This window comes from Mastigoproctus giganteus, chromosome 3 (genome assembly GCF_048544385.1).
Source record: "Mastigoproctus giganteus isolate SK-2022 chromosome 3, ASM4854438v1, whole genome shotgun sequence".
NCBI lineage: Eukaryota > Metazoa > Arthropoda > Arachnida > Uropygi > Thelyphonidae > Mastigoproctus > Mastigoproctus giganteus.
Genome location: NC_143577.1, coordinates 156,519,287 through 156,536,684, shown reverse-complemented (window position 1 = coordinate 156,536,684; position 17,398 = coordinate 156,519,287). Strand labels below are relative to the sequence as shown.

Sequence of the window (17,398 nt, the reverse complement as noted above, 5' to 3'; positions counted from 1 at the left end):
TAATTTTAATAAAATAAATGTAACTAAAATATATTTTAGTTATATAATACATTCATAACTAATACTTCTACAAGCAGTCACGTAAGCTAATGCTAATGTTTTTACAGTTTACTCACACTGCATCCCTTTTACTTTAAAGAAAAGGTATTTAATAAAATATGTTCTGTGCTGGTTTGAGTTGAGTCCTTCCAAAAACATTGTGGTACTTTAATCCTGTTGGCATTTTTGGCAAGGTAATTATTTTTGTAAAAAAAAAAATAAAGAAAAAAAGACTTGTGTAGAAAAATGTAAATCAAATCTTTCATGGAAGAAATATTTACAAGTTATATAGAAGAAGATACAAACACAGCCATTGACATTTTGAACTTCGTAACAGTTAAAACAGTAGTGGTAGTAACCAGATTTCCCAAATTTTTTTTCACTTTTTTTTTTTATAGCATCAAAGAATTAACATTTAATTCTGTGTGAAGATTGAATAAATTTCCCATTATTGTTGCATCACCAGTTCCTGTTTATTGTTCTTAGTGCCATGGTGATTTGACTGGTGTGTGTGGTTGTATTGTTAATGTGATCATGGCCTAAGAGTGCAAATGAAAGTTGCAAAGAATTCTTTGAATATCTTAGCACTAGAAGGAAGAACAGTGAATCACATTCATCCACTTGATGTGAGTGACAAAAATATCAATGGTTCTATACAGATTTCTGATAACTTAATATTTTGCAACTACATTTGTCAATATTCAGACTAAGCTGCCTTAAAAATTTTCTGTTTATTCAGAAATGGCTGTGTATTATGATGCTAAAGCACTTTATATATACATTTGTCAATATGTGAGGTTTTTGAGAGGGTTGATGGTAGAAGTGTATATAAGTTTTTACAAGCCATTAGTGTATATATACAAATAAAGCTTATTGCTTTTATTTATTTATCTGTATGTAACCTTTTCAAAGGTTACCAAAATGTTGGTCTGTTTTGAAATGTTAACTTTGTCCTAGCACACTAACCCAGATTTTGCACTATTTAAAATCAAATCAAATGAAAAAATATTAATTCTTTCCATTTTGAACAGTATAGAGTCAGTTTTGTGATATATGTTTGAGGTGGTAGATGACTTTCATCAACCGGTGAAATACCACCACTTTGCTTATTGGAGGCTTGAAGTGGTGAAACCCATGTTTAGTCTCTAGAGCAAAGTTTCCGGCATCCCCATCTCCCCATAATTCTCCTTCAACCCATGCACGGTACTAAGTACTATAGGTTTTGATACGTTTCGTGTTTGGGGTTCTCATAAAAAAAAAAAAAAAAAAAAAAAAAAAAATATAGATAGCATCGAAAGAAACCATTAATTCATATGGAAAGAGAACAAGAAGGTGCAAAAGGTAATTCTAACCTAGAACTGCCTTCTTGTTCTCCTTCCATATGAATTAATGTTCTGGTTGTGGAAGAGAACAGTCGGTGGATTTTTGGCTGCCGTAAAGGGATAAGTATTTAGATAGTTTTACCGTATTCTTCATTAATTAACATACGGGGAATATACTCTGGAAGAAGGATAGATGGAACAGGACAAAGGTATATCTGCCAGGGGCAAAAGTTGATGACGTTGTAGAGCAGATATCTTTTAAGGGCACAAAAGGTGATATTGTTGTACACTTTGGAACTAATGGCATTAAAAATAAGAGATCTGCAGATTTACTCAACAAGTACAGGTCAATATTGAAAAAAGTCGCGAGTTAGGGTTGAATGTGAAAGTGTCTGCAATTCTAGCCAGACACGATAGAAGGGGGTATATGATGAGAGCCTTGTCGATCAGTTCGGCCCGGGAGAGATTGTGCAGTGCTCAAGGGGTAGAATATTTTTCAGCCTGGTCTGTGCTTGTTGACAGGAGAGACTGGTTCTACAGGGATGGAGTACACTTAAAAAAAAAAGGAAAGAATATTTGCTGATGCTATCGATGTACTGTTAGGTGGGTCGGAAAACTGCTAGCTTAGGGGGATACATAGACTAAAAGGTTAACAGTGACCTCAGGTAGAGACAAAAGTGATTCTTGCACTGCTTCTATTAGAATGAGCAGCAGCATGGAAAGAAGACAATGGAGATTTCCAGTAGTCATAGTGGAACAAATAAAAAATGGGCTGTATTAGGGTAACTAAGAGTAGAAACAGGTGCATGTGTACTTTCATGTACACCAATGCTAGGAGTATAGTTAATAAATTGGATGAGCTTGAAGTGCTAGTCGACATCAAATGCAGATATTGTTTGGATATCAGAGATGTGGTGTCACACTCAGCATTGTTATGGACCTATATGAGAGCTTGAAGGACAGGGTGGATGCCCTCAAAGGAGCTAAATTGAGGGGCCCATCAAGCTCTCAGCTGCCCACACCAATGCCAGAGCTTGCACTTGGTCATCACGCAACACAGCGGCAACCCCCAAAGCAGAATGCGCTGGTCCCACAGGAACTAGTAGTTGTTGGTGACTCTATTGTCAGGGAAACGGGGAACATGCTTTATAAAAAGAATAGGTAGAACAGGACCAGGGTTTTAAGGGCACAAAAGGTGATATACTTGTACACGTTGGCACTAATGATATCAAGAGTAGGAGACCGGCAGAATTAATAAACAAGTACAGGTCACTGTTGAAAAGAAAAAAAAAAGCCGTGAATTAGGGTTGAAATTGAAAGTGTCTGTAATTCTGCCCAGACACGATAGGAGGGAGTATATGATGAGAGCCTTGTCGATCAATTCGGCCTTGGAAAGATTGTGCAAGGCTCAAGGGGTAGAATTTTTTTCAGCCTGGACTGTACTTGTTAACAGGAGAGATTGCTTCTACAGGGATGGTATACACTTAAATAAAAAGGGTGCAAGAATATTTGCTGATGCTATCGAGGCAGTGTTAAGTGGGTCGAAAAACTTCTAGCTTGGGGAGAGACAAAGACTAATAGATTAACAGTAGCCACTGGCAGAGGTGAAAGAAATTCTTGCACTGCTTCCATTGGAATGAACAGAAGCCTGAAAAACAAGATGCAGGATATTTCAGGGACTGCTGAGAGTCATTGCGGTACAAGTAAACACATGGGTTGTGTTAGGTAGCTAAGAATAGAAACAGGTGCATGTACACTTGCGTGTATACCAATGCTAGGAGTTTAGTAAATAAATTTGATGGATTTGAGGTATTGCTCAAAACATTAAAGGCAGATATTGTTGGGATATCAGAGACGTGGTGTCACACAGATATAAGGAATGCAGAACTGGAATTTGGGGAGTACAACATCTACAGAAAGAATAGACAGGATAGGAAGGGAGGAGGGGTTATGCTATTAGTTAAGAAACACATAAAATCCAAGGAAGTGAAGCCAGTCTACATCGCTGGACAGGTGCAGTGTCGAGTCAGTTTGGTGTGACATAAGTATTGGGAGATCAAAATTGAGAGTAGGAGTGTGTGCTATAGGCCTAATGACTCTGATGAGTATAATAAGAAACTGTACAGGGAAATAGAGTGGGCCAGTAAATCAGAGAGTCTTATAATGGGGGATTTTAATTTCCCAGATATTGAATGGAATTTGTGGGTTGGTCACTCACACACTATCAAGGCTTTTGTGGATTTATTGGATGATTGTTTTCTACATGAGCATGTTTGGGAGGCAACTAGAGGGAGTAATACTCTTGATTTGATTATCAGTAGTGATTCTTCATGCATTAAGAATCTGCAGATAAATGAACCACTAGGTGGCAGTGATCACAATGTGCTGAAGTGGGATTTACTCAAAGAGGTAACTACCATTAGGGGTAAAGGGAAGGATTATTGCTTTCGTAAAGGCGACTACGATGGACTGAGACAGTATTTAAATTCTCTACAGTGGGACCAACTGATGATGATGTTACCAACAGCAAATTCAAAATGGGAAGCATTCAAAGAACATATCTTGGAAGCTACTAGGCTTTACATACCAACTAAGAAATATTGTTCAGGGTTTAGGCCAAAATGGATGTCAGATGAACTAATGAGACATATGGCAGAGAAGAAAAATGCATGGGATACATACAAATTAACACGTGACACAAGCCTATGATAGACACAAGTTGATCTGTAACCAAGTTACAAAGGAGGTTAGGCAGGCGAAGGCAGATTACGAGAAATCTTTGGCAAGGGATGCAAAGAAAAACAGCAAGGAGTTCTTTACTTATGTAAATTCTAGAAGGAAGGGGATGAATCAGATTGGTCCACTTGATATTGATGGGTCAACTGTTGATGATCCTGCTCAGGTAGCTAACAAACTAAATGAATATTTTGCATCGACATTCACACATGAGGAGTTATTCAGTGAGGGGAATGACAGAGGTGTATTCAACTCTGGCAGTAAGCTGGAGAGTCTTATAATAACTGAGAGTAAAGTGGAGGAGAAATTATTGAAGATAAAGACAAGAAAGACACCTGGGGTGGATGGGATCTATCCAGTTATATTAAAGGAGGCAGCAAAGGAAGTAAGCAAACCCTTAGCCATAATTATGAGAGCTTCCTTGGACTCAGGGGAAGTACCCACAGACTGGAGATGTGCAAATGTGACCCCAATTCACAAAGGAGGATCAAAGGCTGACACAAGTAATTATAGACCTGTGAGTTTAATTTCTGTTCCAGGAAAATTAATGGAAGCACTGGTTAAAGAAGCATGCAGGATCGTCTAGACAAGACTTCAGTTATAGCTCGGACACAGCATGGTTTTGTTAAGGGGAAGTCTTGCCTGACCAATTTGATTGGATGCATGCTCTTACCCTGCCCAGCTTCAGAAAATAATTGAAGATGGTAAGATGGTAGCTATACTGCAGAACAAGTATATAACTGTAATGAGACCAGACTTTGTAATAAAATTGGAGCAGTGTGGCATTGGAGGCAAATTGCTGCTATGGATAAAGGGATGGTTGAGTGGGAGACGACAGAGTGGTAGTCAGTGGACACTGCTCTTCGTGGACAAATGTTATTAGTGGAGTTCTCTAGGGTTTTGTCCTGGGCCCATTGTTGTTTTGTGTATTCATGAATGATATCGATGAAGGTATATCAGTATCAATGTCCAAGTTTGCAGATGATAGAAAGGTTGCCAGGGTTGTTAACTACACTAAAGACAGTATGCTACTCCAACTGGATCTAGATAAGTTGGGCAAATGGGCTGAGAAGTGGCAACTGAAATTTAACCTTGACAAATGCAAAGTACTGCATATGAGTAGCAATAACCCAAGAGAAACGTTCCAACTGTGTGGTACTACACTCATGGAAGTGGAAAGTGAAAAAGATCTGGGGGTAATTGTGCAATCAAATATGAAGTTTGGTGAGCAGTGCAGATGGTCTGCCAAGGTAGGTCATGGAGTCTTGTCAATGATATATAGGAATTTTGCTAGCAGGGACAGGGAGGTGATTATCCTGTTGTACAAGGCAATGGTCAAGCCACACCTAAAGTACTGTGTACAGGTCTGGAGGCCTCGTTTTAGGAAGAATGTAGAGTTGCTAGCATAAAAGGATTTTAGGAAGGATGTAGAGTTGCTTATTTCAGTTTTCATTAATTTTTAACTGCATAAATCAGAGCTTACATTTTTAACAGGGTTGTCCTGTATTCCTCTAATCCTGTCTTCTAATCCTGTATTTTTAACTGCATAAATCAGAGCTTACATATGCTCAATTTTTCCTATGTTCTGTTAATATTTTTGAAATAAACAAGGAGTTATCTTTTATTCAGTGCGTAGGATTTCTTCTTTCCCAAATCTCCTTATACGAATAAATTACAAAATGATATTTAAAACAAATTTACATGATTAAAATAATTTAAAACTCATAATGTATTCCTCACTATTGACACATGGACAGTCCAACATCCCAGGATCACAGCAGAGAACCCCACCCCGACCCCAGAAATTAAACCCCTCATGCAACCTTTAGTGAAGGAAGATATTTTGTCACAAACGCAAAATTACAATACGAATGAAATGCTATTAAAATAAGATGAAAGTACAATAAAACTATGCAATTAAAATTCCTCACTGGAATATCAATAAATTACTATTAAAATATGATGAGACATTTCATAATTTATTCGTATAAGGAGATTTGGGAAAGAAGAAATCCTACGTACTGAATAAAAGGTAACTCCTTGTTTATTTCCAAAATATTAATTTTTAACCAAAGTTTTTTTTACTAAATTTTGTTTTCTATTTATACCTTGTGTGTACTTTTATTGGCATGTACAAATAGAGACATGTTATTGCTGTTTTCACTCGCAATCATGGTGGTTGATACCTGACAAAAATGCAAGTGTTTTCTTTTCTTGATTCTTCTAATCCTGTGTGTGTGTGTGTGTGTGTGTGTGTGTGTGTGTGTGTGTGTGTGTGTGTGTGTGTGTGTGTGTGTGTGTGTGTGTGTGTGTGTGTGTGTGTGTTCTGCCCATAAACTATACTTTTTTCTGTCACCCTTATTACTTTCTTATCTATATACACTGAATGGACAGAAATCATAGGGAAAAAAAAAAAAAAAAAAGGTAAAGTGCAGCCATTATAAACCCACTGCAGGATGGAAGCCTCCAACAATTCATGTTGAGGGAAATGGACCATAATCTGCCAAGCTGGTCCAGTGCGGGTTGGCAGATCGACCGTATTCAGCAGTCAGGGGCTTGAACCCCGGTCAACTCAAAGAGCGTGTGCTACTGCACTCCCGCTCCCGACCACTCGGCTACGGAATCATGGGATACCTACCTAATAACTGGTAGGCCCACCTTTCACCCCGGATAAGGGTAGTCACACGGCGAGGCATTAAGTCCACTAGTTCATGAAAGTGTTCCACAGGTATTTCCCTCCATCCATGCTTGCTGCACCGCTGTCCATAATTTTGTCGCATTCCTGGCTGCATAACCTATTGCAGTGAAAGCTCGAATGGACCTTTCCACAGCATTGCAAAGATGCTCCATAGGATTCAAGTCTGGTGAACGGGGAGGCCATTCCATGGTGGTAAAATCTGCTGAATGCTCTTCAAACAATTTCTAGTCACCATGGCTCTGTGGGCAAGTGCATTGTCCTGCTGGAAGAATCCATTGCCCTGAGGGTGCAGATGACCATGATGGAATGCATATGTTCTGCAAGGATGGACATGTAAGAGATGCATATAGATGTATCAGAGATCCCAATGTGTGCCAGTTGAACGTGCCCTAGACCAGTGGTCTCAAACTCAAATTGCATGCGGGCCGAATGCACGATCTGAAAACAGCTGACGGGCCGGAAATTTTTTTTTTTTTTTAACGAAATGAAAGTGAATATAAGCACCGTATTTACAAAAAATACATAATTGAAATGTATTCGGGGGGCCAGATGCGGGCCGCCAGTTTGAGACCACTGCCCTAGACCATTACTGACCGTCCACCTGCCTGAGCAGTTTCTTGTTGACATGACGGGTGCGTAGCTTCGTGCGGTTTCTGCCAGATATGCACCCTTTCATCCACTTGAAATAACTGAAAATAGCACTCATCGGACCTGGAGACCCATCTCCAATCATTCACGGTCCAGTGCCAATGTTCTTTCGCCCAGTTGAGGCGTAGAGTCCTGTGTTGTGGTGTTAGCAATGGTACTCTGGTGGGACGGCAGCTCCCATAACCATAGCCACCTTCCTCATTGAAGTCGGTGGTAATTTGTGCCATTGTCGCTCTCCATTTGGCTGAAACAGTGTGAGACAGACGTTGACAGCCACATTCATCCACCATCTTTCTCCACCCACAGCACTGTCCACGATGAGATGTTTTTCTGGAAATGCTATATTCCTGATACATTCTTGATACTGTCGAACAGGGATAGTGCATTTTCTGTACCACCTCCGCAATAGTGACCCATGTGTTGGGCACCCACTATTATCCTTCTTTCAGAGTCAGTTAACTCACAACAGTTATCCATACTCACATTGATTTATGTGAATGCAGTGTACGTATATACCTGCCAAGCAGTCGGTTTGTCCACTAGCGAGAGGGATGACAGCATCGCTTTGCCCTGGATTCAGGCATCCCATGGATTCTGTCCTTCTCATTTCACCCATCCACTTGCTCCAAATAATTTAAAGAAATGTCTGAAACTTCAAAAAAGGCAAAGTTTACTATAGAATAAAAAAATCCCTGCTCTTGATAGAATCAAGTCCGGAGTTCAGCAGACTGAAGTGGTTGGAGACCTTGGAGTGAATGAATCTACAATGTGTGGATGGAAGAAAAGAATAGGAGAAACTTCGTGATGCATCCAAGTCTATGTGAACAAGTAATGGAATGCAAGGCAAATGCTTGTGGCCACCTCAAGACGAACAATCGGATAAAGCTGTTTGAGTGGTTTGTTCAAGAACGATCTGAAGTCACACCTCTATCTGGACTCCACAGTTCCACAACGATTTTCATGGAAATGAGTTCACAGCATTCATTTCAAGTAATGGATGACTTACACATTTTAAAAATTGCCATGAAATAACCAAAATGGATATATCAGGTGAGATTCATTAAACTGACGTCGAAGCTGCCTACATGCTCTTACCCTGCCCAGCTTCAGAAAATAGGCGTACCATGTAAGATGGTAGCAGTATAGCTACCATCTTACCATTGAAGATGGTAAGATGGTAGCTATACTGCAGAACAAGTATATAACTGTAATGAGACCAGACTTTGTAATAAAAATGTTACCCCGTTCCACTCTGACTTGTAAGAACGATGCTCAAAGAACACAAGGCTTCAAGCAAATGAAAGACAGAGTAACTGTACTTTTCTGTGTAAACCAACAGGAAATCACAAATGGAAGCCACTTTGTGTAGGAAAGTTTAAATCACCACAGTGCTTACATCATGTGAACATGGTCTCTATGCCATTTGCCTATGACTTTAAGGGCTGGATACCAAAGCTCTCTTGCTGCTGGATTACTGCCCTACCATCCTTCTGCCAATAACCTGATAAGCAGAGATGATAAAATCCGAGTGAGCTACTTACCAAAAAACACCACATCAAAGATACAGCCTGTGGATCAAGGGATTATATTAATGTTTAAAATGGACTTCTGCAAGACTCGGATGCAGAGAATAATCACTAGTGAGGATTCTGTTACCTCATTTTTAAAGAAGCTGAACTTGAAAAATTTTTTTTTTTTAATTGGTGGCAAAGCCTGGGAAACTGACGAAAAGGTGTATTTCAAAATGTTGGAGAAACATACTGGGTGCAAGTTTGATCCTGGATAACTTCCAAGTAGCCAGTGACAGTGATAGAGAGAATGATTTTGAGGGCTTTATAGAGGAAGATGTTGCTGCTGCTGACCAGTTCTTGGAAAGGCACACTAATGAAGCAGGCGCCTCCGTAGCCAGGTGGGAAGGAGCAGCAGTGCATAGCACACGCTTCTTGATTAGACCGGGGTTCGAGCCCGTCACCACCAAATATGGACGATGCGGAAAGGTCATGATATGACCACCGCATATTCTCGGAGCAATATGGCCTTAGTTGCTAATGCTCCTAAAAACCAAATAACAACAACTAATGAAGCCTGACAGAAGATGATGTGGCCAATGCTGAGCGAGTACTGGCACAGTTCATTGATATAGAAAGAGGGACCACAACAGAATGTTGGGTAAATGGGGACAACTGTCCTACGTATGAGCACATGACTGACCTGGAAATAATTTTAAAAATTACTGGCGAAAGTCATCCAGATGCAACCAAAGATGATGAAGATGAGGAGCCTGAGCCACCACCTAAAATCGTGGAGGTTTAGGTGGTGGCTCAGGTTTCACTTAAATATATGCACTTAAATTTCTTGAAACAGAAAAGGTAGATTCCCTTTCAATTTTACAGTTAAAATGCCATATTGAAATTTTAAAAAAGAAACAAAGAGATGCAATGAAACAGGCTTGATAGTTTTTTTCAAAAATGAAAGACTTAAAAGTAACGACTAAAATGTGCAAAGGTTTGTTTGCTAATATCTATTTAGTAGTTGAAAGAATACAGAATGCATTATATTTTCCTTTTTCTCCCTAATTTTCGAGTGTTTGTTAATTTCAAAACATGATTGTAATAGCCTGTCAAATTCAACCACGTGGAAAAGCAGTTTTTGTGAGTATTGATTTTTTTTTTTCAAAAAAGGTGTGTGTTTATCATGTTTATGTATATCTAACAACATGAATGTTTTTTTAAATACTTTATTGTACAGTTCATCAATAAAAGATTGAAACAATGCAATTGCATATATATTTCCATTACAGGTGCTCCCGATTCTGTTATAACTTATGTAAATTTGACTTTATATGTAAAGTTTTTGCCGACAGGTGAAAACTGAAAAAAATGTGGAAACTTATTTTGCCTCCCATAGGAATAAATGGAGATATTGCGAAAATATCATAATTGAACCAATAACACAATTTTTTTTTTTTTTTTTTTTGTAATTCATTCCAAGACCTCAGAATTAAAAATTTTCGCTATATAACTAAGCTATTTAAATTATAAATTATAAATTATAAAATATATACAATATATATATAAATTTATGCCAAATAAATACAACACAGAAATCACTTTTAACTGAAGGATGCATAACAAAAATCACTTTTAACTGAAGGATGCATAACAAAAATCACTTTTAACAGTGAAGGATGCATAAACAAAACACAGCCAACACGTTTACAAATGCTACTATTGGGGCACTTCTAGCCAGGTGGGCAGGAGCAGCAGTGCGTAGCACACGCTTCTTGATTTAGACCGGGGTTCGAGCCTGTGACCACCAAATACAGAGGATGTGGAAAGATCGGGGAATGACCTCCGCATATCCCCGGAACAATATGGCCTTAGTTGTTAATGCTCCTAAAAACCAAATAACAAACAAACAAGCTACTATTGGCTGGGAGGAAGGGCTGTGCGGTCCCGCTGGAAAATGCACTACACTTTCATCATTATCATATTTTCTGTTATAAGAATCAATTTTGAATGCCTTTGGGATATTTTTCTAAAGCACATTTCTGCACATTTCTGGAGGTCACAACCATAAAACAATAAAAACAATTTCACTTTCCTGTCTATTGGGCTTTTCTGTTAGTGAAATCTATTATAAACGGGTACTATTACTATTGAAATCTATTATAAACGTAGTACACTTGCCTTATTGCATTTGCAATAATACCGATAATTGGAATTTTGTGGGTTTTTATGTTATTATGGTGAAATCTGTTTCCCCTTCACTGACATCTTCAGTCATATAAAAAACATAAAATAAATAAATTTTCAGAATCATCTCTTCATTCTTATTTACTTAGCATTAGCATTAGTAGAGGCATATGATGCAAGAAAGCAAGCTTATTCAGCATCAGCCAAAAAAAAAAAAAAAAAAAACCCTCTCCCATTTCACCCCTCCGTTCGTTCGAAATACCTGTCCAGTTGAGCTTTAAATTTGTTTAGGCTATCAACTTCAACAACAAGTGATGGAAGTCGGTTCCACCAACCAACCACCCGCTGGCCAAAGGCAAATTTCCGCACATCTATCCGACATCCGTCCTTCCTCAATTTGAATTTATGCCCTCTGAGGTGATTATTCTGAGAAAGATGAAGAATCCCATTGGCATTGAGCATGCTCAAACCATTCAAAGCCTTATACACCTCTATCAGATCACCTCGCCGGTGCCTAGTCTCCAGACTCTGTAATTTGCAAAACTTAAGCCTTTCTTCGTAAGAGCAACCCTTTGTTCCATTTACTAATCTTGTTGCCCTTCTCTGTACCCGTTCCAGCAGCTCTACATCCTTCTTGAAATGAGGCCTCCAGACCTGTATACAGTACTCAAGATGTGGCCTAACCATTGCCTTATACAAGGGAATAATCACCTCCTTATCCCTGCTAGAAAAATTCCTGTATATCATTGACAAGACACCATGAGCTACTCTTGCAGCTCGTCTGCACTGCTCAGAGAACTTCATATCTGCCTGCACAATTACCCCCAGGTCCTTTTCATTCTCCACCACTGTCAGTGTAGTACCGCAGAGTTGATACATTGCTCTGGGGTTACTGTTACCCATATGTAGTACTTTACATTTGTCAATGTTAAACTTCATTTGCCACCTCTCAGCCCATCTGTTCAACCTTTCCAGATCCTGTTGCAGCAGCATAGCGTCAGTAGTGTCCTGAACGACCCTGCCAACCTTTGTATCATCTGCAAACTTAGACATTAAACTTCATATCCCATCATCAATATCATTCATAAACACCGAAAACAACAATGGACCCAACACTGAACCTTGAGGAACTCCACTAATAACATTAGTCCACGTTGAGCAGTGTCCATTGATTACCACTCTCTGTCTTCTGCCACTCAACCATCCCCTTATCCATAGCAGCAATTTGCCTCCAATGCCACACTGCTCCAATTTGTGCAGCAGTCTACCATGTGCAACAGTATCAAAAGCCTTTCTAAGATCCAAATATATAATATCAAAGTTATTCCCTGCATCCAGTTCTTTTGTGACTACATCATAGTATCCAATCAAATTGGTCAGGCAAGACCTGCCCTTAACAAAACCATGCTGCGTCTGAGCTATAACTGAATTCTTGTCTAGATGATCCTGCAGTGCTTCTTTAACCAGTGCTTATTACAATGATGAAGGGAAAGCAACCAGTGGACAGTGCAAGTGGTAGGAAACGAAACAAAATTGATTTAGAAATGAAGATGAAAATGATTAAGAAGTAAGAAGCAGGACAACATTTGTTATCTGTTGCACTGGAATTAGGTCTCACTGCTGCAACAGTGAATACTATTTTAAAGGATAAAATAAAAGAACATGTTAAAGGATCAACGCATTTAAGATCAACAGTGATCACAAAAAGCATTCAGGTGGTATCAAAGATGGAAAAGCTATTGATAATGGATGGAAAATTGAATTCAGAAGCAAGTGCCCCTGAGTCTAATGGCCATTCAAGCAAAATCAAGAGGTATTTATTAAGATATTAAGAAGATATTAATTACGGCGAACCCCAAGCCAAGTTCGTAGCAAGCAATGGGTGGTTTAATAGGTTCAAGCATTGTGCAGGTTTCTACAACGTTAAAGTAAAATTTTTGTAATTGCACGTTTTTGTGATTTTTCCTGCACATGAGATGAAAAAAAAAATTGAATAAATAATTCTATTTACATATTCGTTGAACATTTCTTTTTTTGCTTCAATCAAATTCAGTGTGCATAGTTGAGTGCTGCATAAGCCTTGAAGGAAATTCCGACTTATGTAAAATTCAACTTATGTAGAGTTCCGCAAAACACAACCCTTATGTAAGTCGGGGAGTTTCTGTATTATTCTCTGTGCGATTTTTCTTAGATGCAGCATTGCAATTATCACACGAAAAAAGAGATGCGCAAAGTTGATAGTACGTATGAAGTTTGAATATGCTACAATTTTCTAACTCATTCCTGTTTATATCGTGATGCAATTCTTTGGACTCTGAGCATCGCATTATAGCAGGTGTCACCTGTATTTGGAAGAGAATAGGTGGAATAGGTAATCACTTAATATAGATAGCATAGAAAGAATACCTTCTATACCCTTTAAATACTTTGTTTCAGATAAGAATCATTAGAAAATAAGGCCTTGGAGGGAAAAGAAGATGGGATTGTTGCACCTAGTACTTGAGTTCCTTTATCTTCCTTTGTTTAAATACTTGAGTTCCTTAATCTTCCTTTATTTAAATACTTTGCACTGGCTGTTACCTGTTCTTCCTTTCCTTTCCAAACTGTTGAGGTATTCATGGTTATGGAAAATATTCTGTTTATCCTTAGCAATAGTAAAATAAGAAATGCTGTGTTGTTTAACTTTAGCAACAATGATCAAGCCTGGCACTAAACCATGGTGTTAATATATGTATTTAATTTATATATAGGTTGGCTCTATGAAAGAAAAATATGACCACAGACTGTTGCTGAAACATCTGCCCTCAGATTTTCGACAGTTTCTTGATCACATCACCACCTTAGAGTACTATGACAGACCTGATTATGATATGCTAGGAGGACTGTTTGAGAAATGCATGAAGCGACGTGGGGTGAAGGATAGTGATCCATTTGATTGGGAGAAAAACTACACTGACAACTCTGTTATCACTACAACTACTACCTCTCCAGCTGTTATATCGAAACCTGCATTACCAGGGTAAATATTACTTTTCTAAAAAAAAAAAAATAATAACAAAAAAAATATATATATAAATATATATATATATATAAAAAAAATTATATTTCAGATGAGCTTTAAGGGAAGCAGATATTGTCTTTGCTTCTGATAGAAGAAATAAAAAGAATAATTCAATAAATGACATTTATTATATTATATTGCTGAATTAAATAACTGAATGATTATGTCATCAGGGATATTTAAGGGGTAAAAAAAAAACAAATCAAAGAAATCATACCTATTTCAATTCACACATTTACTTATTTGTCTTCTCAGGACAAAATTTTTTAAAATAAACCTCATAAATGTATATATTTATTATTCCTCTCAAGATAGTTATGAATTTTTCACAAAGGAAGTAATCGTTTATTCCTTTTTATTTTATTTTCTACCTTGAAATTTTGTCATTAGCATTAGTAGAGGCATATGAAGTGTACAGCATCACCAAAAGAAAAAAAAAAAAAAAAAAACAGCTCATCCCATTTCATTCATCCATTCACTCCACATGTTTGTCTATTTCTGCCTTGAATTTATTTAAGCTGTCAACTTCCACAATGACACATGGAAGTTTGTTCCAGAAATCAACCACCCGCCGGCTAAAGGCAAATTTCTGCGCATCTATTCTACAACTGTCTTTCCTCAATTTGAATTTATATCTGCTCAGGTGATTAATTTTGGCAAGAGGAAGAATTCCATCAGCACTGAGCTTGCTCAACCTATTCAAGTCCTTATACACCCGAAAGGGATGAATCAGATTGGTCCACTTGATATTGATGGGTCAAGTGTTGATGATCCTGCTCAGGTGGCTAACAAACTAAATGAATATTTTGCATCGACATTCACACATGAGGAGTTATTCAGCGAGGGGAATGCCAGAGGTGTATTCATCTCTAGCAGTAAGTTACAGAATCTTGAAATAACTGGGAGTAAAGTGGAGGAGAAACTGTTGAAGATAAACACAAGAAAGGCACCCGGGGTGGATGGGATCTATCCAGTTATATTAAAGGAGGCAGCAAAGGAAGTAAGCAAACCCTTAGCCATAATTATGAGAGCTTCCTTGGACTCAGGGGAGGTACCCATAGACTGGAAATGTGCAAATGTGACCCCAATTCACAAAGGAGGATCAAAGGCTGACACAAGTAATTATAGACCTGTGAGCTTGACTTCTGTTCCAGGAAAATTAATGGAGGCACTGGTTAAAGACGCACTGCAGGATCATTTAGACAAGACTTCAGTTATAGCTCAGACACAGCATGGTTTTGTTAAGGGGAAGTCTTGCCTGACCAACTTGATTGGATACTATGATGCAGTCACAAAAGAACTGGATGCAGGGAATAACTTTGATATTATATACTTGGATCTTAGAAAGGCTTTTGATACTGTTGCACATGGAAGACTGCTACACAAATTGGAGCAGTGTGACATTGGAGGCAAATTGCTGCTATGGATAAAGGGGTGGTTGAGGGGGAGAAGACAGAGAGTGGTAATCAATGGACACTGCTCATCGTGGACTGATGTTATTAGTGGAGTCCCTCAGGGCTCAGTGTTGGGTCCATTATTGTTTTCTGTATTTATAAATGATATTGATGATGGTATATCGGGATTAATGTCCAAGTTTGCAGACGATACAAAGGTTGGCAGGGTTGTCAAGGACACTACTGACACTATGCTTCTGCAACAGGATCTGGAAAGGTTGAGCAGATGGGCTGAGAGGTGGCAAATGAAGTTTAACATTGACAAATGTAAAGTACTACACATGGGAAACAGCAACCTCAGAGCAACGTATCAACTCTATGGTACAACACTGACAGTGGTAGAGAATGAAAGGGACTTGGGGGTGGTTGTGCAGGCAGATATGAAGTTCTCTGAGCAGTGCAGACGGGCTGCAAGAGTAGCTCATGGAGTATTGTCAATGATATACAGGAATTTTTCCAGCAGGGATAAGGAGGTGATTATTCCATTGTATAAGGCGATGGTCAGGCCACACCTAGAGTACTGTATACAGGTCTGGAGGCCTCATTTCAAGAAGGATGTAGAGCTGCTGGAACGAGTACAGAGAAGGGCAACAAGATTAGTGAATGGAACAAAGGGGTGCTCTTACGAAGAAAGGCTTAAGTTTTGCAAATTACAGTGTCTGGAGACTAGGCACCAGCGAGGTGATCTGATAGAGGTGTATAAAGCCTTGAATGGTTTAAGCATGCTCAATGCTGATGGGATTCTTCCTCTAGCTCAGAAAAATCACCTGAGAGGGCATAAATTCAAATTGAGGAAAGACAGATGTAGGATAGACGTGCGGAAATTTGCCTTTAGCCAGCGGGTGGTTGGTTGGTGGAACAGACTTCCATCCCTTGTGGTGGAGGTTGATAGCCTAAATAAGTTTAAGGCTCAGCTGGACAGGTATTTTGAACGAACAGAGGGGTGAAGTGGAAGTGGTTTTTTTTTTTTTTTTTTTTTGGCTGATGCTGCATAAGCTTGCTTTCTTGCATCAAATGCCTCTACTAATGCTAATACTCAGATCACTTTGCAGGTGCCTAGTCTCCAGATGCTGTAATTTGCAGAACTTAAGCCTTTCTTTGTAAGAGTGACCCTTTGTTTCCCTCACCAATCTCGTTGCCCTTCTCTGTACTCGTTCCAGCATCTCTACATCCTTCCTAAAATGGGGCCTCAAGACTTGTATATAGTACTCAAGGTGTGGCCTGACCATTGCCTTATACAATGGGATAATCACCTCCTTATCCCTTCTAGAAAACTTACTGTATATCATTGACAAGACCCCATGACCTACTCTGGCAGCCTGTCTGCACTGCTCAGAAAACTTCATATCTGATTGCACAACCCCCAGGTCTCTTTCATTCTCCACTACGCTGAGAGTAGTTCCACACATCATCATCAGCTATTTTTAATCCACTACAGGATCAAGGTCTCTCCAGCAACTTTCCAGTTCCTTCTGTTTTGTGCAATGGCCATCCATTTACTACCCAAAACTCATGAATTTCATCTATCCATCTCCGCCGTTGTCTTCCACAAACATTTTCTTCTAGCTCGTCTTGGGTACTATTCTGTTACTTTCTTGGTCCAGCTGTCATCATGTCTTCGAGCTATGTGTCCTGTCCAGGACCATTTTAGTTCTTTAGTTTTGATAAAAATGTCCTTTACTTGAGTTTGGCGCCTAATCCATGTGTTTCTCTTCTTATCTAACAGGCTGATCCCAATATAATTC

At 38.8% G+C, this 17,398-nt stretch overlaps 1 protein-coding gene across 1 annotated transcript in view; it reads left to right on the top strand.

Annotated features, from left to right (window-relative positions):
• Nucleotides 1–17,398, top strand: part of LOC150088348 (tau-tubulin kinase homolog Asator-like) — a 439,131-nt gene that overhangs the window by 314,728 nt on the left and 107,005 nt on the right. Inside the window, exon 7 of the mRNA XM_090369460.1 lies at nucleotides 13,889–14,157. Within this exon, the coding sequence (XP_090225586.1) occupies nucleotides 13,889–14,157 (269 nt within the window). The remainder of the gene's footprint in view (nucleotides 1–13,888; nucleotides 14,158–17,398) is intronic.